The 25,615-nt window shown below is 37.5% G+C and overlaps 1 protein-coding gene across 4 annotated transcripts in view; it reads left to right on the forward strand.

Moving 5' to 3' along the window:
- The window catches only part of CTNNA2 (catenin alpha 2), a 539,666-nt gene that overhangs the window by 401,880 nt on the left and 112,171 nt on the right, over positions 1–25,615 (forward strand). For all 4 annotated transcript variants that reach the window (XM_054824266.1, XM_054824262.1, XM_054824263.1 and 1 more), the window contains one exon: positions 18,049–18,129. In XM_054824266.1, coding sequence (XP_054680241.1) covers positions 18,049–18,129 — 81 coding nt within the window. The remainder of the gene's footprint in view (positions 1–18,048; positions 18,130–25,615) is intronic.

Below are 25,615 nucleotides of genomic sequence, written 5' to 3' on the forward strand. Positions count from 1 at the left end.
TTTGCAGTTCTTATTTACAAAACAGAATATTTCACCCTCTGTTTATGAAGCAGTAAACAGGGCTGTTCATTTTCAGTGCATTCTTTTAAAAAGATTATTGTATCTAAATACTGATTTTGCAGTGTTCAATTAAATACAATGCATTACTTTCAAAATTAATAATTTTTATGGTGTGTATCTGCGCAGGAAATCACAAAGTGGCTGTTCTTATTGCTTACAGTTTAGGTGGAGACATGCCTCATGTTTGCTGGTGAGAGATATCATACGTGCCCAAATTCTCATTCCAGGTCACCGAATTACCCAGTTGATCCTACCACTGCTGTGCATCGTTTCCCAGCAGAGCACAGCCGGGATCTCACAGCTACCACACAAATACTCCATGTAGTATGGGAGAATCAGAAATATAAATTTTGTTCCTTAGACTAGTGGATTAATTCTTATTCTGGTAATACAGAGGGCAGAATTTGATTAATTTCAATTATTCTGATTAGGAAAAAAAAAAATAAAAAATACATACCAAAATCCCAACGAATCATAGAATCATAGAATAGTTTGGGTGAGAAGGGACCCTTAAAGATCATCTGATCCAACCCCCCGGCCATGAGCAGGAACATCTTTCACTAGATCAGGTTGCTTAAAGCTCCATCCAACCTGACCTTGAAGACTTCCAGGGAGGGGGCATCCAGCTTCAAAATTTGAACTTTGAAATTCCTAAAATACTTGTGGGAAAAAAAAAAAAAAATCTCCATTTGCTCTGAGTTTCTGTATTTATTTCAGTGTGTCATCTGAGGAATAATGTAGCCTATAAAACCCATGTAGTGTAGAGCAACATCAATGGCAATAGGAGTATTTGTCTGTTCTTCTTACTGCTCTATTTTTATTTATTTATTTTTAACTAATCACTGTGCTGTATGAAATAGTTTGTGATCTCATTCAGTGACCTCTGAAGCCAGCGAGCTTTTCCATTCACCATCATAAACTTATTGTCAGGCACAGGAGATTAGACGTGGTCGTGATTTCTAGTCCAAGAAACTGGAAATCGGTCTGTATTCAGGAAGGTACTATGTAATGGGCTGATAGAAATCTAGTTGGGTTATTAGGATTTATTTCTGAAGGGCAGAATCATGGTCACATTTAAGGTACTAGATTCGAGGTTTACAAAAGTAACAAAATGTAATAATGCTTGTCTTTTCTTATAAGAAAAGATATCAGAAGTGATAGCAAAACCACTTAAGTCGGTATAATTCAACTGTCAAGTCACAAGTCGTGAGGACACCAAACCAAAACCTTTTGTGATATTCTGTATTCAGAAGAAAATATTTTCCCATGCCAGTTTTTTTGCTGTGCTACAGCATTTCTCTGCAGAGACTTACTTAATGGTGGATAAATTTCATTATTTCATGACTTATAAATAGTGAATTAATTTCATAATTTCATGAGTTTTAAATACTTTCACTGCAGCATCATTACAGCTCAACTCTCTCCCCATCACTCCTGGGGAGCTTCTTTTTTGTTCTAAAGTGCAAACAGGGCAGAGCAGACGTGATAACTGAACATCCCCGCGACACTTGACATTACTTAGTAAATCCCACGTGAATGCCAACTCGAACAATACCATTTTGCTTATAGAAACATTCCCTCTGAAATTTCAGAAGTAAAATTTGTTCTGCTCCGCCATGCCTACAATCTTAAATACTATGGTTTCTCGCACCTAAATCGTGGTTTCGGTTTTATAAGAAACTGATGAAATATCCAGCAACATTTTTAGCGTACTATATTAATCTATGTTAATTTTGCATAGAATATATTTTTAGCTCTATAAACAATGGAGCAAGAAATGAAGCTCATCTATCCTGTGCACATTAGCAGAGTTCCTGTGGAAAAATTAAGATCTGATCATATAATTGTATTAAAACAGGGGAAAGTGTAGCTAAGCAGGCAGCTGCAATATTAGTGTTTTATTTTCAAGTCTGCGGTTCAGCAATTTGAACAAATTTTGGCATAAAAAAAAAAATAGAAGTTGAAAGAAGGTATTTAACATAATGCCTAATATTGGGCATTGCCCTTCTTAGCACCGAAAATGCTAAATATGCCAGTCAAGAAAACATGGTTATTTTGATTTTTTTTCTTTTATTTATTTTGATTGTATAAAGGTAAAATATAGTGGCTTCGAATGACAAAAGCATTACACACACACAAATGCATAAATATACCTCATGCAGCTTTCTTTTTGTCTTGATAAAATTTGAAGTTATGTGGAATATTGGAAATAGCTTTCTAAGGCAACAGCTTATTCTTCTGTATCTCATTGCAATTTGTTTCTGATGTCAAAATATACGTTTTTGGAGAGCAGAATGATATTAGAAGTAGATAATTTTACTAGGAGATGCTATTTGTTGTAGTAAACTGCCCTGGAATTCATCAGTCAAAATGAATACTGGCATAGGCAGTCATTCTGCTAGCCTCATTTTTTTAAAAGAAAAAACCACTCCTGTCCAAAATTGCTACTCTTTAGCTATATTACATGATTGATTGACATTCTTATCTTGATTTAGGAAGTTATCCGCAAAATGAAAGTTCATCCTTGAGTATAGAAACATCGGTGAAATGTGCACATAGTTGTGCATTTAAGGCAATTTTTTAAAAAAAGAGTAGATCTCTTTGTCTAAAGAGAAGCCCAGAAATATTCATTTTGTAAAGGCAGTACTTTTTGTTTCGTGCGAGCCTGTGATATTAGTAAAACAGGCTCACCAGAAACATTTATAAGTACCTCGCCCGATATTTTGGCATAAGGTGGTCATGGATTTGAGGTTGTCCACTCCCCCTCTTGTCCATGCACATCAGGGCTACAACCAGCAGTGAGTGTACATGATGGCCAGAACAACCGTCTGCTGTAGTATTGTTGACTTTGCCTAATTTTCCTAATTTTCCTACACTGTGGGGAAGCTTCCAAAATGACTTGGCATTGGCCATTGCTTAGCTCTAAATACAGATTAACCCCACCTTACAATTTCTGTGTATGAAAGTATACAAATTTATAAATTTATTTAAACTGTTTAATTAAATTATTAAATTATCAAATTATCAAATTATTAAATTATCAGCTTAATTAGATATTAAAATATTAAAATTTGAAGTAATAAAATATAATGCCAACGCCGTGCATTGAAATTCCTGTGTTCTCTCCATTCCTCTCCTGGATGTAACACTTGCTGATCCCAGAGAACAAGCTATTAACATAGAGATATTTCAGCAGAGAAGAGCTCACTTGATATATTTAGAGACTTGTTCTGCGTCGTTACAGAGTGCTTTGCAACGCTGACTTGTTAAACGCTTTCCTGTGGCCAACCCTAGTCAACCCATCTGTGTTATGTGAAGTTCTTCTGAAGGTCAAACCTCAAAGACAGTTTCAGGACTGAGGCCAAAATGAGTTTACGCTTTGTAGATACACTTTTACTCTTTCTCCTGAGCAGGTCACTAAATGACCCCTTTGCATTCAGAAGTCTTGCCCTCGCAAAGTATAATTTGGATATCCATATGATATTTAATCTGAGAAAATAACCCTTTCTGATCTTTTTGGAATGAATCTCTTATGTATATGGACAAAACAAAAACCTGTGTTGCATGTTATTGAAAGGAATTATTAAGGAAAAATATTTTCTCTAAATTATGCTTGTTGGCCATTCAACCCAGACTAGTACTCTCTTATTAAATCTCTACTACCTCTTATTTTTGATCTGGGACTGAATTTCATATGTACTCTGCATAAATGTTACAATGTATGTGCAATTATCCTTTAAATGGACAACAGCATTTTATCCAGTTAGTATACACGATTTGTTACTGCCAATTTGTGTCAACTTTTGTCTTGGAGAAAGCTCTTTTTTAATTCTGGTGTGGTTTTCCTCTTTCTTATCCTCCATCCCTGCAACTTTTAGTAGCAGTGGTCAAAAAAACCAACCAACCAATCAACCAAAAAAACCCCAGAAGAAAAAATAAGCTTTTCTTCTTGGTGAAATAGCCTGTTATTATGCATCTAGGTATTAATTAATTGCAAGAATCCCCTCAGTTCTCTCAGAAGCGTCATAAGGGTATTTTCCTTATCCATGTTGTGATCATAACTTTTCTATTAAAATGACCTTTTTTTACCACTGGTTTTCAAGACAGAGGAACAGAATGGGAGTGCAGCATGACATACTGCAAGACATACTTAAAGGCAAGCTGTGTTCTGCATTGCTTCACAAATTAAATCTTAACCGGGGTGCATCCCTTAATGCTCCCAGAAATGCTGGTCCTTAGCATAGGAGATCATGTCTCCATCATGCATTCCTTAAATGGGGGGCATTAACCAAATATATTTATCATTTACTGGGCATTTCCTGATCGCTCATGAAACTCTAGAAGATTCTTCCAGAAACAGTAGCGCGGTACAAATAGCAGAGTACAGCATAGTTTCACAGGTTGAGTCTTTACACTTCTCTCCCACATGAAAGATCATTAGAAAAAATAAAGTTTTCATTCCTGTGCTTGCTCCTGCAAGATAAAGAAAAAAAAAATAAAAAAAGAAATACTGTTCACTTTATACTAGAGAGGTAATATGCATCATGGCACTACTTTAAGATGAGATACTTCCTACCCATTTCACACTTTAGAAATAATTACTTAACGCAGTGCAGCCCATTTTATTCACAGTAACTTTTTCTCAGTAATTTACTTAGTAGTTTTGAAGTGAAAGGCATCATGCGGTGTGGAAAGCCGCAGAGCTTCTCCTGCCGGGCTTTAGTTTATTTTTTTAAATTTCTTTAGGCGTTTGATCATCGTGGAATTGACTCACCCTTAACGTTAATTGCCATACTAAAGAAAAGTTTGCTAAAATATAATCTATTAGAAACAGAACTGGACTGGGAACTGGAAGTAGAGTCTGGTTCCCATAGACGGTGCATTCAGTTGCGATCTTGCTGGTGTACATCATGCCCATGTGTAACATGCAGAAGAATCTCTACAATTGTTCCTGTTTTATTGAAATCATTGATTTTTATAGGAAATGTTTATCCAGTTATAATGTCATAGATAATTCCAATGAAATTATAGAGTATTGCATATAAGAAGAGAGTAATAAATAGGAAGTGTGGAATGCTACGTTGTGTGAATACTGAAATTGCTATTGAAGTCGCTGCAGAGCCAAATTAGTGAATTACTAAAATAATACTATTCAAAATGGTTTGTATCCTTATATATTAAAAATAGGTTTAATTTGGAACATCAAAGTTTAAGTTATTTAGGAGGGAAAGAAGAAAACCAGATGTAGAAGTCAGTTGGCACTTTTACTACTTGCAATTAGTTTCTACATACATCTGTTGTGAAAAGGTATACTAAACAGCTGCAGATGTCTCTGGATAACTTTTGATGGTGCATAATTTGTACTGAGACTCACAAACTACCACGTTTTCTCGGTACAAACCATGAACTATTCCCCAGTAAAAAAAAATCTCCTGCAGTGAGTAACTCAGTACAAGCCCAGATCGGCAGCTCACCTCCAAAGCCAATGCTAATTGATAACGCAGGTGTATCCAGGATAATTCCGCAGACTTTCAACCCGTTTGAAAACGTACACACTTGTCTCATTGGATGAATTTTCAAAAGCATCTAAATAACTTAGCAAGATATAAATAACTTTGGAGCTGACAAACCGAATCCAAGCACATTTTAATGTTCTTTGGACAGCTAGTGTGCCTTTGGCACCTTTGCAGGCTCGTTCGGTTTCATTTACGAACATCAGAACGAAGGTGGTGCCAATTAGCATCTGTTTCAAAAGTTGTTTCAGATCTTGCACTGGAACCACAGGCTTCAGTCCGCTGTGATTTCATTTAACATTCTTTAAAATGTTTTACGCTTCATTTCCTACAGGAAGTCTTTGCGGCAATCTACCAAAAGAACTATCTTGCTTTTAACCCCTTCTGCAATATTTTGGGGATTTCTGTTGTTCCAGAAGATGAAGGTGTATCAAGGAAATTCGAAAAATAGGATTAACTTTATCTTTTTTATTTTAAAAGTCTAGACAGAGTGTGAATTGTACAGTGGTTTTGCGCGTTGCCTGTTCATATACATTCTTCCCTTTCCATTAGCTACAAGATGGGCTCCAATCGCACTTAGCTTAACAGTTTCAATGCCATCATTAGCAACGTAGCGGCGTTAACTTGTCATATTGCACATTCATAGTAATAATTCTTTTTGGAGGCATTTATGTGGAAGTGCAGAGCTATTCATTCAATTACCCTATAGACCAGGCAGGGATGGTCAGATTAATTACTGTCTCATGAATATAGAAGATAAAGGGCCAAATTCAATTAAAGACCTCAGAGTTTATGAGCTCGGAATTACAACATGAACATTTTAAGTGATTTTTTTTACCACAGGGGTACAAAGACCTGGGCTATGCATTGTGACTATTGAAAAATGTGAAGTCAGTTCAATCCAGGAGGTTAACTGTGCTGGGTAGAGTCTGAGCCCCCACGCCTTCTGGGTCTTAAAAAGCAAGTTAGGGCTGGAAGGAGAAGGTTTAATAGCTGTGTGTCACCCACAAAATGAGAGGCTTCGGTCTGATTCCCTGTTGTGGGGATTCACAAATCCTTATTTCCTTTATTCCTCCGGACTGGGTGTGTATTTTTACCTATCCCGCTGAAACAGAGCTGTGGTGCAGCTTGGGATGAAAGGGTCAGAGGGACTCCAGGCACCAGAGCCCACCCGTGCATATCCCACCTGAGGACTCCAAGCAAGGCTACAGGGGCAGGTTTGCATTTGTTTGTCCTTTGGAATCCACCGGTCTTGCATCCCTGTCTTCAGGGGAAGAAGAAGGAGTTCCTTCCCTGCTCCCGTTTCATCCACTGAATACATCATCTGTTTGATGATTCCGAAACCACAGCTTACATTCAGTGGAAATTTGGACTGTCCGTGAAAAGTGAATGTTCAAATCATTCAATGGAATAATGGTAAAAGTCTTGCTGACTTGAGAGGGAGCACAGGGAGGCTTTGTAAATGCACCAGTTATCCTTTCAGTAAAGGTCTTTATCTGTGTGCATTTAGGTTTTTTCTAAGAACAGAACAAAAGAAAAAAAATAAAAAATTCTGATATCTACAAGGAGAAATAAGGACTCTAATCAGTTTATAGATTTAAAGCATTATTTTATGCCTAATTAGTTTGTAATAGCATTTACAAAGGGTTGGTTTTTTTTCTATAAAAAGACTGTTGACGAAAATGTCACAGAGTTATTTTCAACAGGCTTTTGCTTCAGATATCCCACACGGACATTCTGTTATTTTGTACTGGCTTTTACGCTAATGCCCTGTAATTGTGTTTCACTTCCTCTGATTAAACTAGCAAGTAATTTGAATGGATATCACTTAGCACATTGATCTGAGGTGGTGACAGGAATAGACGGTGGCTTTGCTCTGTAGAAATAGAAGGAGCCGGTCCTTTGCTCTTGCATTCTTTTGAATGTCTGGTTGGAGTTTAAATAGTTCTTTTATTTTTATTTTGGTTGGTTTTGTTTCAGCACTAATGCCTCATGGTTGTGATGTCCTACAAAGGAACATGTGGACACAAAGAAACCAGTACTCAAAGTGACCGATTAATTACTATAATGAGGACTGAGTTATTGTCTTTCCCAGGCTTTCCTCTCTCTCCATTCATTCAAAACAGTCGCTAAAGTTACAGTACGTGTCCAATTAAACCTCACGCGCATTGTTTGCTTGCAGGTGGGGATTTCACTGGAGATGTGCCAGACTGAAAAGCCTTGCTGCCAGACACACGTCACTGTCCTCAGAAAGTCTGACACAGGCACTAACCTGATATTGTGTAGGCTGCACAGTACACTGCCAAGTAGGGTGTCAGAGCTGGAAAGTCACAGTGGTTTCACTGGCTGCAAGAAACATCCACCAAAATAATCGCAAATGTTGTTTTGGCGTAGCCTGTGATCGAAAATGTTCAGAACAGGTTGGAAGATGAAGAGAAAAACAGAAAAAAAAACTCACGGAGAAACACACCTCAGTGGTCTGGAGGGAACTGGCAAGATAAAGGAAAAGAAAGTAGCAATGAATTTGAAAAAGCATTTAATTCTCTGTTATAAGCACAAATCGTGAGTTAGCATTAACTTTCAGCTGCGTACATTGATGAATACATTTTCGATAGGAAATAAACAAGCCCTTGTTGCCTTGCGGATCATCCGAGGAATATGAGCGTGATGCAATTAGGAAGAAAGTTATGCAGATGTAATACTTGATGCATATCTCATAAAGAGATTTGTTAGATGGTGACCAATGCAACCAACTAGTTGAAATCCTATTGTTTAGTGATAATTGATAATCAAAGCACTGTAAGTGCAGTCAAGACAATTTGTCCCTCCTACAGACAGGCCAGATTTGGGGGTTTTGAACTCTAAGGCTATATAATACCTGTCTTTATGCCTTTAACAATTCTGCATCTAAATAGAATGGCATAGTTGGAACATCACTATGTTCATTAAAAATGTTCATTTAATACCTGTAAACATTGTGAACTGTTTGACGTACTTCCAACAGTCACTCTATTTGTCAGAGAGGTCCACTTATTTAAAAAGCTCCTTTGCTGAAAAAAAATGCATAAAGCTCCACACTACAGAACCCAACATAACGCTCAAATATGTCATCAAACGGAGCCTTTTCTTAAACACATCAAGAAATTAAAAGGTCTTTGCCTGCAACTGAATAACATGATGTGGTTCTCCTATTCCACTTGAGAGGGAGACCTGAAAAATCCTAAAAAGATGTTTTCAAGGGATGCTGAGATGTCTTAGAAGGTCCTGCATTTAATTCAGTGAATAACAGTCATCCTTGTGACTCATAATATAACTTTTAATCTAAAACCAACCAGGAGGAGATTGGCTACAGGTGTTTTCTAGGGAATGAGACATAAAACTGAGGCCAATGGCCATACCAGACATCAATACCACTTCAGTTATGAGTTCCAGCAAGTATTTCCACTAATTTGTAACAGAGAGGTAACAAAGATTTACCCAATCAATCTTCCGAGTTTAGATGCATGCGATATTGTTTGTTACATATTGTAAGAAGTCCTGAACTTTTCTACCACTCCTCTTTTCTTAGTTGCCTGATATTACTTAAACTTTTTAACACATAACATTTTAATAGAAAATATGATAGAAAGCTTTATTAATAACTATTTCATTACTTAGTAACATTAATTATTATGCTTATATTAATAGAATAGACTTTTCTCAAGAGCTTGTATTAAAATGGGTAAATTTTAACACTTTTTATTTACATAGTCCTTCGCTGCGGTCTTCCATATCTGAAGGGAAAGAAAAAATGTGTGCTATCTCCTTTTCCTCCAGTTATTTTAGATTAAGAGAAGCCATCCAGAAGCAATTTAAAAGCAGATTGCAATTTACAGCTGGAAAGCAGTTGGTGGTTAAATGATGAGTTTGTAGTGGACCCTTTGCGAGTGGATGTCTGTGAAGAAATTAGAATAACTTCAAATTCTGGAGTAAACATTTCTGACCTTCTAAATGGAAGCATCTGCAAGATTTCATTTAACTGATGAGTGGGGAGATTCTCAGCTGGTGTAAATTAGAGTGTCTTCAGTGAAGCTGATGGTTTTATAACAGTTTGCAACGTCCATGTTTCTGTCCTCTAAAATTCTAATTTTTTTTCGTATGCATTTAAGTGTAACAGCATCAGTTTTGTATACTGACATCTTCTGAATAGAAATACTTGGTTTGTTCTATGAAAACCCTGCTGTTTCCCTCTCTGAGTCCTCTCAGTAAGCATTGCCAAGGAAAAGATGCTCTAACTAAAAGAAATATTCTGCAGGTCAATGTTGCAATACATATTGTTACAAAGGCACCCCTCTCAAACGGAGAGGAATGAGGGAAAGCTTCAGAGACATCGGTTCTCAAGGACATGAGGACAGAAACCTGGATCAGAAGTACACTTGCATGCTAACACTCGTACCACCTGCATTTGCAGTGATATAGATCACGTTACACACGTATCGGAGAGATTTCTTGAGGACATGGCAGAAAACCTGTCTCAGGTTATCAGTCCTGGCTCCTCCAACTGCATTTCCTTGTTTTCCCCTATTATCAGCAAACTTCCGTTCCAAATTAGGGTAACGTTGGCATGTGTCTTTATCTGAGAAAGCTCAGATTAGAGAAATCGAGCTGTAACGTTTGTTTTGTTTTGTTTTGTTTTCTTCATTCGGGTGTGATATTTCTGTGACCGGCAACTGTCTGTCTCTTGCAATCACACCTATAATTACAAGGATATGAAACAGTTTTTACACAGCGTTGTCCTAAGGCCATTGGTAGTGATGACCAAAGTACTAAAGTGTTCTGTGTGTATGTGTTTGTATTTTAAAGGTTTTGAAGGGTGAAAATGAGCATGGAGAAGCAGGCAAGATTGTTAAGATCCAACACTTCATCTAAAATTTATGAAGTGTGTTTCTTTTAGACAGAGGGAAGAAAGTGAATTATTTACAGGACCTCAAAATATCACAACCCGGAAGTCCAGGAATGTCTTTTGGGGAAGCTTGTAAAAAAGGTGCCCTCACGATGCTAATATTTTTAAATTCTCTGGAAAAAATAATCCAAACCGTACATAAATTGTCCAAGATATACTTCGTCCCTCTGAGGGTGACCGAGCACTGGGACAGGCTGCCCAGAGAGGTTGTGGAGTCTTCTTCTCTGGAGAGATTCAAAACCCACCTGGATGCGATCCTGTGCGACCTGCTCGAGGTGATCCTGCTCTAGCAGCGGGGTTGGACTAGATGATCTCCAGAGGTCCCTTCCAACCCCTACCAGTCTGGGATTCTGTGAAGATGCAGTCTCTAGCCAGATCCTTAGGAGGGCTGGACAATCTTTGTAGTTACTAAGAAGGCGGGTTTTTTTCTCATGAAACTTAGTTGTTTAAGAGTTAATCATCTAGTACCACAAGACCCTCTCCATTGTCAATGGAGAGAAGCAACCCCATGTGGTGATATGTATCCCACATTAAAATAAATATGTAAGACAGATGGGTGCTCTAAAAATGCCTGTCACTATATATTGAATATAGAAGGAGCAAAAATAACTAGATTTGATTCAATATTTCTAGATGGCAAAATTAAATGAGATGGTCCTACCTTGAAAACTGTCACTGCTTTCTCGAAGGGCAGTGTGTGCTACATTATGATCTGGATTTAATTAAATGACACAACTCTTAAATGAATGCAGGATATTCTTGCCTTGGGGAAGAATTTCTAATAGATGTATGACTTTCCCCCACCTCACCCCAAAAAAGAACCAATGCATATGTTTTACCTAATGAAAATCAATGAGATTTGTATTTTACACTTGCCTTGTAACTTAGGAAAATCCCACTAGAAAACATACATAAAAGAGACAAAGAGATTATTCTTCCACCATTTACATATTCAGTTTTTATAATCTCTTTATTTCATTACACACTCAGTTTTAATTGTCTACAGATCTAAATAAATCTTGCTTGGATCGAGGCCAAGGCCAAGATTTGCGCACCTCAGGTACTGATATCGTGTCCAGCTCATGGTTCATTTATATTTTACTGAGTTTGTTTACTATCTGGGATTGCAAGGATGTGGCTTATCCAGGTTTCTGCATAGTTGTGATTATTTATGCTACACTGGAACCAATTACACTCACTGTGATCTGGTCACAATTTTGTAAGGTAATTAAACACTGCTGAAAGCAATTGGTTTGTTTTAGGAGAACTTCTTGTCTGTAACGTACATTTATGAGCAAGTTATTTAGTGAATGACATTCTAGAACTGAGTAGTATTGTGGAAGCTCCATGAAGAAAGCCTGTAAGTGAGTATTTTATTGCAAAATTTCTTCACTGAAAGGGTGGTCAGACATTGGAACAGGCTCCCCAGAGGGGTGGTGGAGTCACCGTCCCTGGAGGTGTTCAAAAAACACGTAGACATGGCACTTTGGGACATGGTCTAGTAGACGTGGTGGTGTTGGGTTGATGGTTGGACTTGATCCTAGAGGTCTTTTCCAACCTTAAAGATTCTATGATTGAAAATGGCAAGATAGTATACATACCAGGATCTTTCAGTCTTGTCCTTTCTCTGTGGTGACCGAGCCTTTCTCCTTTTCAACTCCTTAAACAAAGGCCAAAAGACCTGAGTGGAAAAAGGATATCTAAGCAACCTTTTTCCCCCATTTATGCAAAATCCTTTTTTTTCCCTCAAGAAAAAATGATTAAGAGGAAAAGGGAACGTACACATTTTTATTCCACATGAGGTGATTTTTTAGCAAAACTAAAGATGGAGAACGGATAATTGCAGAACCTTCTATCTAGTTACTTAGAATAAAATCTAAAACAATGAAAATCATTCATAGGAATAAACATAAAGAATGGATAAAATCAGTAAGGTGAATAGAACAGTAATTTCACATTCACACCATGCTCCTAAGAGTTTTTCTCACTATTGCTTTAAAAAAAAAAAAAAATAAATTATTTATTTATTCTAAGATGTCTTTTTCAGCTCGTCCATAGAAGGACCACACAAATTTTCTAAAGTATGTTTTCCTGACCCATCTCCCTAGCTAATAGCTACAATTTTCAAATTCCAGTGAAATTAAGTCTCTACTCACTTCTGCTAGGATATATAGGTTAGCCTTTTCCTGACCCAAAATTAGTCTTCTTAACCTGTCAGAAGGAGACTATGTATGGGTATGTTTAAACCTAGCTTTCTGCTTAAAAGCACTGATGCAGCTTATGTGTGTTGTTCAAAATGTTTTTCTTCTTAGTACTGAGCTTCCCTTCATCACTTTTAAAAGGGCTATTGAACATGAGCATAGGTTTTAAAGAGTGATGTTGTTCAACATTTAAACTAAAATATTAGGACAGATATATTTTTGAGCAGCAATTTACGCTTTAATAAAACATCGTGATATTGAAGTTCTGAATAAACTGTAAATAATGGAACCATCTACCTAGGGGATGATGAAAATATAAAAGTATATCAAGGTTTGGTAGCTTTTGGATCAATAGATAATCTTTCCACCTGTCTCCTGGAGGCTAAATTACCCGACTAATGGCAGTGAAGATGTCTTGGACATGCAACATGTACTATGGTAGGAGACTGAGCTCTCCCAGGTATTTTGGCTTATACCTAAAGCAGCAGAGAAGACAGGGGAATGTGTGAAAACAGTGGTCCCAAAATTTCTTACAGTTTTAGGCTATTATTATTATTATTATTATCATCATTATTATTATTATGGGTAAATTGAAACACTGAACTTCTAAATTATGCATTTTAAAGAAAAAGGACAATAGCTCTCTCTAACGTCTCTCGTTTAATTGTCATACACGTTTTTTTGTCTGTGACATTGTGTTGGAGGCCTGCAGTTGCATCTCACACAACTGTAAGCAATCCTAACTTTTCAATGGAAGGGTATTCATTACTATAACATCTAAGCCCTCTTTATAATACTTTTGGTAGTAGTAATTTTATCTGTTTCATGTGCTGAAATTTCAGCTTTATGATTTCCATATTGGTGGTATTTGGAATTATTCTAAACTAACAGCATAGTTCCAGTCTGGAGAATCTTCTTCCAAGGTTGACTGTGTCTCATCCAAAATGCGCTTTGTCTCTAGGCTGATTGGCTTGACTCTCCATGTCTTGATTCTGTGATATTCTCTAGGGGTAGAAAAGAGCATCCTATATAGTACCTCATGCTGATTTTTTTCTAAACACTTTTAATTTTTTTTTTTTTTTTTTGAAGAATTCTATAGTGAGCAAGTCGTGGGATATAAATGTCCTTAATAGTTGCAAAAAATAATTTGGGATATTTTTATTTTACTCCAATGGTATAAACTGTGAATAGCTCATGAAAAGAAGAAAAAGAAGGAGAGAAAAAGCTTGGGGTTTTTTCAAAAGGAAAAACCATGCTATATCTTAGCAGAGATTATTCTAGCAGATGCTGAAATATCTTACCGTCCTTAAGTGCTTTTTGTTATTATTTTATTTCTCCTCCTAACTAAATGAAGTTGAAGTTCCCTAAATATGAAGTTCCTAATATACTAAATGCTTACCTTAATATTATGCAGTTTTAACTGTGAAGATTTTTAGACTTTGCTTAATATAAGGAAGGCAATGATTGTGTTCTGTATTCATTGTATTGTTCAAGTAATATTGTTGACAGCGGTTGCGACTGTAAGCATTTTCTAGAATAAAAGGGCAGTACCTAGATTTCTTCCACTACTTGGGCATGAATGTGTTGAAAAACTACTCAACCTCTGATGCCAGGTGGGAAATCAGGCTTAAAAATGCTTGAAAAATATATTTAGGGAGTTGAATATCTTATGTTGTGTGATCTGGGAGGGAGACCACAGCCTTGGGGTAGAAGTGCAATAGAAGACCCATTCCTGACCTGGGGGACTCTGCAGGCAGCACAGCCCCTGGTTGAGAGCCCATGGAAATTAGCTCATCCTGATCAAATGAGAATAAATCAAACAGGCAGGGCAAAGCTCTAAGGCAATTAGGATGGGAGTAACATAGACTGAGAGAATCATTTGAAAATATCTTGGGTAAAACCAGTATGCAAATGCTAATGGTCAGTAGAAATCAGAGACCCGATTAATATATTCTCCTGTAGCAAAGTTCTCCTTATTACATCATGAACAGATGTAATTCTGTCCACAGGAACTCTGAATACTAGTATTCTGGCATTCACGGAATTCTGTGCATTTCTCCTCCTTCTCTTTTTATCCCAATGCCAGCAGCAATTTTTACTTCCTTTTTATCCCATTTCCAAAATATCTTTCTTCCCTTTGCAGAAAAAGATTAACAGTGAAATGCTATAAGGCTCAATACCAAGCTTTACGTTTTTTTCAGAAACACAGGAAACCGCTAAATTCCTTTCGATCCCTTCTAGGAATGAAGGCCAAAAAAATTATCACAGAGCAACATTAATATAAGAGTATTTAAGGACTTAAATAAATAAACTTTAATAAACTTATATTTTCAGCACAGAGCAGATGGTGTTTGACAGACCTGCCTGAAGCTATGTAACATCACATGCCATGCTATTTATTTTTCAATAATGTGATTTACTAAACAAATTTCTCCTTCTTTGAAATCGTACAGTGAAGAAGGGGGTTTGTATCCAGATTAAAAGGCAGTAGCCATTTTAATAACAGGTGAAGGACACTCAAAATTCCCGGAGAAGTAAAAATTGTGCAGAACATGAGAAGCGTCTCTACAACTTCATCCATATTGATATGTGTTAACAAAATACTGCCAGTGAGAGAGCTCAACTGGGTCTCTGACTTGGTTCAGTGGCCTGTTTTCCAGTACAAACTGGTTGGTGCCATTTGGCATCTCAGAGGGTGTGTGGGCATGGTTCGGGCAGTTCACAGCGCAGGCACTTGTTCAGTAAGCAATACAGATGAGGCTTTTGTCTGTTCTGGAGGGACAAGGGGCTGGCCAGATGGATATTGCCAGTTTGCGTTGTGTGGCCTAAGGGTCACAGAAGGGTTCCCAGTTGTCTGGTGTTGGATGTACCTTAAGGGCCCCTGTTTACATAATTTAAAACTAGACTAAAAAAGTTACAGGGTAAATTTGATAAAGTTACAGGACAAATTAAGAGGGGTGCTAGATGTAGGCTGCCATGGGCCTACTCTCAGTGATAGTCTCCTCCTATGTGCAATACAAACCACCCGTTAGGAACCCAAATTACAAACTTTTAGAGTCAATCTCAAATTTTCTACTTTTTTCCAATGACCATTTAGGGAATGTCCGGAGCCTTTGCTCCTAAACGGTGCAGTTTATCAGGTGCCTAATTTATTTAGTGTTGTATCCTCTCGCTGACTACCCTGGAAGAAGTCCCAAGGGCCTATTCAGGACAATTTTCTGACCCGCTAAATGCGTGACAAGCATTAAGTGCTTAATCTTGCATGTCAGTGGTGAACACAAAATGCTTCTGCCCTGCATGAGATCAGTGAAGAATTGTTAACTAGTTGTTTTGTTTGAGAGCTGTAAAATACCATCCCAATGTAGCCTTAAGTGTCACGGTGTTTGCTTTTTGATTGTGTTAACATTCACTGCAATTTGCACAGTTTAGCAGATTATTGCCTGATTTTATGGGGGGGGGGGGGGGAAGGCTGTTTTTGCCCCAGCAAAACATGTTAAAATATTTTGTGTGATTACGTATCTTTCTAAGCCAATGCATTAAAGCTTAAACAATAAGAAGGAAGAGAAGATTTTAAACAATATTACAGAAATTTAATTATTTTACTGGGAAAATAAAGCATGCCAGAATGCTAACATCACCAAGGATACTTGGTTCAGCTAGTACACAGCACACAGCCAGAGTAATTGAATTTTTTCTTAGAATATAGCTTTATAGTCTAACAGACTAGGAACTTGGCTGAGACTAACTCATCTGGCAGTCCCTGCTGTACCATTTCAACAGTTAGCAGAGGCTTCCTGTACCAAACTTATCTGCCTCATTTTTATTTTGAAATTTCAGCTTGAAAAACTATAGATTGTGTGCACATATGACAGCTGCTGTCTTGGACAAAATACCGGGGACCGAATTCAGGACATCTAAAACTAAAAGCATGTGCTGAAATTGTTTAGGCTAAAGAGCCATAGTTAGCTGGGGACCAGAAGAACTCAGTCAAAGGATGAACACAAGAAAAGTGAGATAAAAATATCAGCGGGTTACACAGATGCCTCCTCTTGTATCATAGCAAATGCTTTCTCTCTCTTTTCTGGTGTCAATTTGTGTGATTAACTCCAGAATTTGTGATTGATTCTTTTTTAAAACCTAAGAGGTAAATTTCTGTTTTACATTAAATTCTGGTGGCACTTGATATTTTTATGTTTAAATTTCCAAATAAAATAAGGGGATAGGTTTTACAGATATCTAAAAGATCACGAATGCATCGGCCTCATGTCATAATTAGAATTACAGACAATAATAGAAAGCAGGCGTTCCCTTGAATGAATGCTTAAAGCAGAAGACTGGAACACAGGCCACTTGCCAATGTGGCCATGTAGAGCTGATAACAGTGCTGTACATTTGAGAGATCATTATTGAAAGGGTATGTTTAATCCCCATCCCGCCCCAAAAGTGACTTCTCAATAGTTCCCAGAAACATATGCTATTAGGCTCAGCTGGAAATACAAAATCGCTCTTAATCATATGCAAGGAACAATTCTAAATAGGAGTATTTGAAAATAGCATTGGGAAGGAAAGAGTACTGCCAGAAAGAATGGAAGATCATTTTGATTCTTGATGAAAAGCTATCAAACAGAGTTCAATGTGGTAAGAGATGTGACAAATCTTTAGAGAAGCACTTTTCTCTTAAGAGAAAGGTAATACAGCTGACAAAGTCACTTAATGCTTTTTGTGCCATTGAACCTAAAAAAATATTTTTTTTCATTCGTTATGAGCCACAAAAAGCTTTTTTTCCCCCCTTTTTAATCTTCATGAGCATTTTTGCTTTGAGACTTCCTGCAGGAAAGTGTTTTAAGTGGAAGTCGTCTTTATACTGCACCTAATGTCTGCCAATATGGTTCCTGTTACAGGCATAGGGACCATTTTCCTTCTGTCCTCAAGCTGTGTTGCTGCTTATTATCATGTTGAACATTCCCGGTGCCTGGCAGGATGGAGATTAGAAACTCTTAATATTCCTTTTATAGTGAAAGGTCTTGCCAGATTTTTGGAGCATGGGTTATAATATATGCACATAATTTATTGGTGGAAAAGTTCTGAACTCTCCAGTGAGTCACCTTAATCTTTCTCCTTATCATTTTAGGTTTGTTTTAAAATAGTCTGCTAGGCCCCCCCCCCCCCCGCATGTAAACATGTGAAAAACATTGCATTGGAAATAACAACTTGATGGAAGCAAACAAAAAGAGATGCATAGATTTCCTTTGATAAATCTGTACTTTTTTTTTTAAAAAAGTGTATATTTTCTGGAGTGTTTTTCTCTAACTCCAAAATTTAATTTTAACAGACTGGAAGGAAGGAGAAGGGAGACCCGCTCAACATTGCTATTGACAAGATGACCAAGAAAACACGAGACCTTCGAAGACAGGTAATCTATGCTTTTTGTAATGCTGCTTGATTTTCCAAGGAAGTCATTGCTTTTAAACTTCAGGCTGGTTTTGCCACCTGTAGAGGTATAAAGAATTTGTGTCCTTATTTAGATGTGACACTACATTACAGCTGACATTAAGCAAAGAGCCAAAAAAGGGAGACTGAAACATATTCCAGGCGTAACTCCCAATGGTCTTAATGTGTGGGAGGGTAGGCAGATTGGCCAGACCTTCACTGCCTTTGTAGCCCAGCAACCCCAGTCATAAAAACATTGGCATATGTGCTTATTTGTATTTATTTGAATACTCTCATTGAAATAACGGGAATGATGAACAGAATATGAAAAAGTTGGTATGAGCAGAATATTTTCAAAGAAAACTTCTGAGGTACTGCATTAAAAAAAGATCCTATGAAAATATGGAGAAGGCTAATAAATAATAGGTTGCCCAGAGAGGTGGTAGATGCTCCATCCCTGGAAACACTCAAGGTCAGGTTGGATGGGGCTCTGAGCAACCTGATCTAGGTGAAGATGTCCCTGCTCATTGCAGGGGGGGTTGGACTAGATGGTCTTTAAAGATCCCTTCCACCCGAACCATTTTATGATTCTATGAATAACTCTAAAGCATATAGATCGACTTCCTTATGTTATGTTTATCATTGTGTTTGGTAATAAGACTGAAAGATTTGTTCAAAAAGCTTGAGATGGAAAAAAATTAAAGGGAGTTTGGAAATAAAAGGGAGAAACCATCTATAGATTTCTCTCTACATTTTTAAAGCTAAGGCAGGAGGCATTGCCTATTTTTACTTCTTTTTTCTCCTTTTGAGATGATCCCAATTCTACATTTTTGGTAAAATCAATAAAAAAAATAGTCAAAGGTTGCCTCTGTGAAAATGATCTAAAATACACATATCTGCAAAACCAAGTAAGGACTTAAATGTACCTTCAGATACCTATTTGCAACATGTGACCCCTATAGGCATTTTGAAATCAGTGCTCTGCACTGCTAAACCACCTCATTTCATCGCTTCCTTAACTCTTGGCAAACATGTTTGAGGATCATATTCGCAGAGCTTATTTCTCCAAATGATAATAATAGTATTACAACGGAATTAAGACAATATGAATCATTGACTCTCCTGTATGAAGCCTAACGTCACATCTGTTGCTCAGCTAATGACAGAAGAAAGATCTCCGCTGTTCTGACCTCCAAATTTGTGGGATTCTAGGTTCTGCAGTGGAGCTCGTACCATGTGTTGCCTCCCACCTCTGTTCTTATTGCTTGAAGGAAGTAGCAGACTAACACATGAGTTGCTGTACTGTGTGAGGCTCTCAGCAGTTGCCTGAATTACTCATCTCTAAAGCCAAATTTACTCTGAAACGTGATATAAAAATGGCACCTTTCTTAATAAACTGTCTGCTTCTTGTATATATTCAGCCCCATGGGTGTTGAATTCAATCTCAGAAAGGTTGGAACTCTGTATGTGGGTAAAGTGAAGCACATATATAAATATTTTCCTGCTTGGAGATGAAGCTTTTAATATAGTTTCTGATATTTATGAAAGTTAATGACATACATATAATGTTTATTAAATTTTGGCAGTTGCTAGTAAACTAATCAAGATTAGAACATAGTTGTGCTGGGTTTGCACAAGCATAGAGGAAGATGGAGTCTCTGCTTTCAACAATGTGTATTCTGACGATAAATCTTTATCCTTTAGTATCATAATCAATGTTCTGCCTCATCACATTTATAATCAACAGTATACATGTGCGTGTCTACCCAGACCTGCCTGTACAACCCCTGCTAAATTTCAGAATATGAGGATGTCTCTGAGGGCTGAGTTTAATGGCTGAGGCAAGGGGCTTGAAGATTAAGAAGAAAGGAACCACAGCTGGGATTGCAGTGTGGCTAAATCATGGGAGAGGCAACTGACTTTGAATACCACGATGCCTTTTGTTTCTAATGAATCCCTTTTGTAAAGCAGCTTTCCTTGTCAGATTTATGAAGCTTAATGCTACTACCGTAAAACTGGACCATCTACAAAATATGTTTTGGTAGTGAAGAAGGTATATATGTTTCATTTGGTAGTCAGGGTCCCTTGCAAGGCTTCAGTAGTCCACCATCTAAGACTGATTTTTTTCTCTTTCCCCCTAGGTTACTTAGCTCTTTATTTCTGAGATTTTATTTCATTATCTACAGAACACGCAGAATTGTGAAGTGATTGTGGTTGGGCTACACAGTGCTAAAATTCCATCTCACGAGTTACAGTCACATCAGTATTTCCTATTCTGGTGGAATTACATCTTTTATACTCATCATTTAAACTCTCCTGGGCATTGGAAAACTATTATGGACATGTAATTATATGTCTTAATACAAACTGCCAGCAAGACCATCAGCCTAAGTCTGACTGAACAAGTTCTTGGAAGCAGACAAGTCTCACCAGCCCAAAGCTTACTGCTGCCATTTCTTACTTTATTTTGAACAATTTGGAAAAAGCACAGAGTTCTGTGTCTGATAACAAGTTGTGCCAATTGGCAGGATTTGGGGTCTTTTCCCCCCCTGGTATGCAAGTCTGTCAAAAAAAAAATTAAATAAAAAAAAAAAGAAGATATACAAAACCTAAAAGCTAAACAAAAGCATCTTTCACTGTGTGGTACAGCAAGCTAGACCAGCAGCAGGCTGCTTGTTGATGCCAGTTAGTTTGTTTGTTTGTTTTACCTCCATAGGGGGAAAAAAAAATATACTAACCCTGTAGTTTAAATACTACAGCTAGTCACAAAGCATCACACACTCACGGTATGTCAAGCATCGCAACTCTGCATTGACATTGAAACAAAGATAAGCAAGAAGGACACACCAAAGAATTTGGCTAACAGACGAACTGGATGCCTAGCGAGGACCAACACGGTCTATAGATCATTTGGAGTTGTGTGAGCAGGGCACCAGCTGTTCTGCTGTCACCACCACTGGTGTCCCACCTGTCAGTGCCGCTGCCTCCTGCCCTGCTGCCATCATCTCTTCGCCTCGTGTCCTGTTCCAGTTGATCGGCTGAGCTTGTTCAGTCTGCCTTAGCCAGTCGGTTTCCCCACAAGGTGTAATAACCAAACCCATTAGTTTTCTCTTAAAGAGCAGATATCTGCGCTGCTATTAATTTTAACAGAGCAGCCTGTCTGCAGTATTCTATACAGTAGACTGAAATCAAATAATTCTTCATTTTTGTCCATTCACACCAGACTAATACTTCATATGCCTGCAAGTGTAAGGAATTGTAAAGAAATAGGAAGATCTTTCTACCAGCGATTCTCAGTTTATACTGGAAATGATGGTCTCATATAGCTGTTAAGGACAATTCGTCCACCTCCTGCAGACGTAGGTTTATCTCATTAGTAAAGCTAGCTAGAAATATTTTATGAAATAAATACTCAACAGAAAATTTTGACTTTCTTTAAAACTGAAAACTAACAGAAATTATCCAGAAATTTAATTTTGAAAATAATAATAATAATAATAAAAAAGGCCTGACAGTGTTGAAAAGTCATATTTGGATTTTTTTTTTAGTAGTTTCAGATTTTCATTTTGACAGTTAGTAGTTTATTTTAGCTTAGCATTGCAAATATAAATATATAAATATAAATAAATATTGAAAATTAAAACACATTTTCAGAATTGTCAAGAAAGTTTTCCATTGCTATAAGGCATTTTGATAATTTTGAAATTTTCAGATTTCATTCCAAAGTAGAATAAAGCAAAAATTAAAAAGTAGTGTATTTTTCTTAAAGTTGGATTTCTGGTTCTTCCTTGTAGTTTAGGCAACAAAACTTTATTATAAAATATATTAATATTTCTTCTCTTTTTCTCACATCCATCTTTCTCCTCTCTGCTGCTACCTCATCGTGTTTCTCCAGGCGGGTCGGTGAAATGCAGGAAGATGTGAGGCTGGTTTTGGCACCTCCTCTGCCAACTGGCCAGCTGGTCCCCGCGTGGTGGTCAGCCAGCCGATACCTGTGTTGGTACGCTGGCCAGCCAGCTACTAACTTCACATAACAGATTTCCCTCCATAGGACCCTAATGCGGGTCACCATTCTCCTACCCAAACAGTTTTTCATCAAACTCCAGCTGTTTAGCATCTTCAGAAGCTTTTATGTCTGTGGGATTGTTTTAAGATTGGCCAAGAGATTCAAATATATTGGAAAAAATGGACAGTTGCTGTAATGAGCCTCATTTCTCAGAAAACAGGTCTAGAAACAAAAGCCTTTATGGTCAAGACTATGGTCCTGTTCTGTTTCACTCTGTTACCTGCAACAACACTCCAAATTTTCAAAGTTATATTTAATTTTAGGACCCCCTACTGTGCTACTTTGCTAGCAATACTGGTATTGTATAACTGTAGCATGTTATTATCCGTAAATAAACCCTTCAATATGATTTCTACAGCGACATGCAGCTTGTTTTCCCATATGATTTTCCAAAAATGGGTTTCATGTGTGGCTGTGATTTGTCCTTTAAAAGTTGGTTGTTTAATTTCAGCTACTTTGTAGGCTGAAAGCTGAAGCATGGGCACTGCCATGATCTCTGTATTGGTTTGGATGAGTCGTCTCCCTCTTTCTTACCAATATTGATGAAGCTGAGGATGTTGCTTGCTGCTTCTCAGTGTCTGCTTTTTCCCAATAGTCACTACTAGCACCCTAGGAATGGTGACACGCTTTTGGGTAGTCAGGATCAGGTTTAGCTATTTATGCATAAACTACTATTAATAATGATGGTCCTATGGTGGCTTTCTGTCAACCACATGCTCAGACTTGCTCAGTCACATACTTTGCAGGAGCCTAAATTAAAAAAAAAAATACATCTCCAAGTCATGTTTGCCCTTTCTATACGTCTAATCAATTCTTTATGTATCATGTAGTTAATATATCCTTTCACATGACCCTTATATATTTTTGATTGCTCATTTACATTATCCTTGTGCTAAGCTGTGCTCTCGCAAATCCCTTTGTAAGGCGCTTGGTGGGCTACAGACATGGTATTCGCTAGTCTGTTATCAGCCATATTCTTCGGCACACCTCCCTTCAGTTGCACAGCTACAATTATTATACTCCTTACAGCCCGCCATAGTACTGTTTCAGTAGCTGTATTAGGTGTAAGTCAAACTTTTAAAAGGTTAAAGGTAGATGAGAAAAATACCTCCCGTAAGTTATGCATGCAAATATAGTACAACAAAGATCTTGGAGAGAACTTCTTGATCATACTCAGTTTTTACCTACTTCGTAGGTCACTGAAAGTGCTCGCAGTTCAGCGTGCTTTCTTTAATATGGGTTACAACAGTCTGAATTAGATAACAGCCTTCGTAATGTTCTCAGGCTTATTTGTCCTATCTTTTTTCTAGCTCTTGAGAGGCAGCGTATCTCCCTTTGCTTTTTATGTCAGTCACTTCCACTTAGATTAAGTTGTATCACTACTGTTTATGAATGTTATTTATGGTAAAAAAAAAAAATTGTTTAGCACTTTGAAACCTGCCAAAAATTGACGTAGACTCTAGAGAGACTCTCAGAATAAAAAACATGAATATTATCTCATGCAATTAGACTAAAGGGACACCTAAAACTGAAAAAAACATCTTCCATTGGAAAGGATTTTATCATATCTAACCCATATAATGCAAATTTTATTATGGATAGACTCTTATATAATGTTTTCAGTGTTTGGACTTAAATCTCTCTCTTTTCAAGTATACGCATAGCTTGCTTCTTTACAGTATGTAAACGCTTTGAAGAAAACGCAGGACCCCCTCCAAAAGAGGAAATTTTATCATCATCATTTTGCAGCCAAGCTACTGTCTCATATAGAGACCAGATGACTTGTCAAATGCTGTAGAGAGGGCCAGTGGCACCTAGAAATTAAATCTTGCTGCCCTGAATCATGATTTACTGACTTAAATTTTTTGTTTATCCTCTCTCCCTTCTAAAATGCTCTATGAGGACAAGCAAGATTTATTGTTCAGTTTTCAGACGAATAATCTGAAATGCAGAAAAATAAAGTTACTTCTGAAGGTGAAGCTGCCTCAGCTTAGGTATTCTGTGTTGTACCAGCTTGAAGAGGTACACAGCATCTGTACATTAAGATATAAGCCCAAGGGAAGTATGAGTGCTCAGAAAACAAAACAAATCTAAGATCTTCAGAAGAAAATAGTATACCCAATTCTAATCAAACTTAATAGGTATACCCAATTCCTTTCAGCTCCTTTGAGAAGCTGAACAGCACACGCAAAGAAATAAAAACTCACATTGAGGGGGTGGGGGAAAGAAAAAAGGAGGGAACCCTGAGAATTCACACCAGCTGATGTCAAGTGTGGAAATTGGGTGATAATATAAAGAAGCTGCTTTTTCTTCAATCTCTCATACAGTCAATAGAGTTCACTTTCAGATGGTGGTTTGGGGTTTCAAGGACATGTTTTCAAAAGCTCATCTTTCTTCATATACAAGGAGTCATGAACAAACTGCATTCTAGTTTAGGCACCCAATGACAGGAGCCTAAAGGTAGGTTTGTATGGATAATCCTTTTACTTTCAAGCCATTGGGCCAGTCAACACTGCAGCAATAGGTGCCTTACTTGGAGGACTGGGGAAGCAAGCTCTGCTTCTCATTACCATAAAAGTAGGTTCTGATGTACCCTTTGTTGTAGAGAAGAGGGCACTGGTTAAGGTTATAAATCCTGAAGGTGGGGTTTTTTTAATTCAAGATCTGTATAATATAAGAAGGGCTAAAAACACAAAGAGAGAGGGTCATGGACCTTACCCAGCTTACAGAAGACTGAGAATTTGTAAGAGCATTGATACAGCATTTTGAAGATGCAAAACTTCACGCAAGTGTTAAGTAGTAGCAGAATATCTAAGAAGGTTGTAACTTCAAAATTTAGTCTTGCGTGAATGTTTACTAAAGATTTATTTTGTGAAGGCAAAGTTGAAGCAAGGTCATACTTAAATAGATCATCCACAGGAGTCTTGCTAAGGTTGTGTTACATTACCAAAGATGAGGTATTGGTTGCTCCCAAGGGAAAGTGTAGTGTGATTGGTGATATTGCCTCATTCTGTTGCATGAAAATGCTTCTTGACATAATGTTGGCATTTTTTAAAGGGAGCCAGCCATAAGTCAATCTAAATGTCTTTGAACATAAGGCCACCTGCGGCATCAGCCCTTGCTCATTAGAAACTCATCACCTTTTCCTTGTTGCTTAATAGGTTATGTTTTCACCTGCAGTGACTCTAGTGCTCTTGATTATGGAAATCTGGAAGCTGGCTTTCTGAAAGCAGTCTATCAAATGCTAATAAAGATTTATTTCTCTGCCAGCACTACATGTTTATTTTTTTTTATTCATTTAATGCGGGTGCGCCGCATTGCGTGTACATCAGTGTCTCTTTACCGGGTTTCTCTAGCAGCTCGTACAAAGGTATTAGACAAGAGTGTGACGTAATACTGGGTT

This window comes from Grus americana, chromosome 4 (genome assembly GCF_028858705.1).
Source record: "Grus americana isolate bGruAme1 chromosome 4, bGruAme1.mat, whole genome shotgun sequence".
NCBI classification, from domain to species: Eukaryota; Metazoa; Chordata; class Aves; order Gruiformes; family Gruidae; genus Grus; species Grus americana.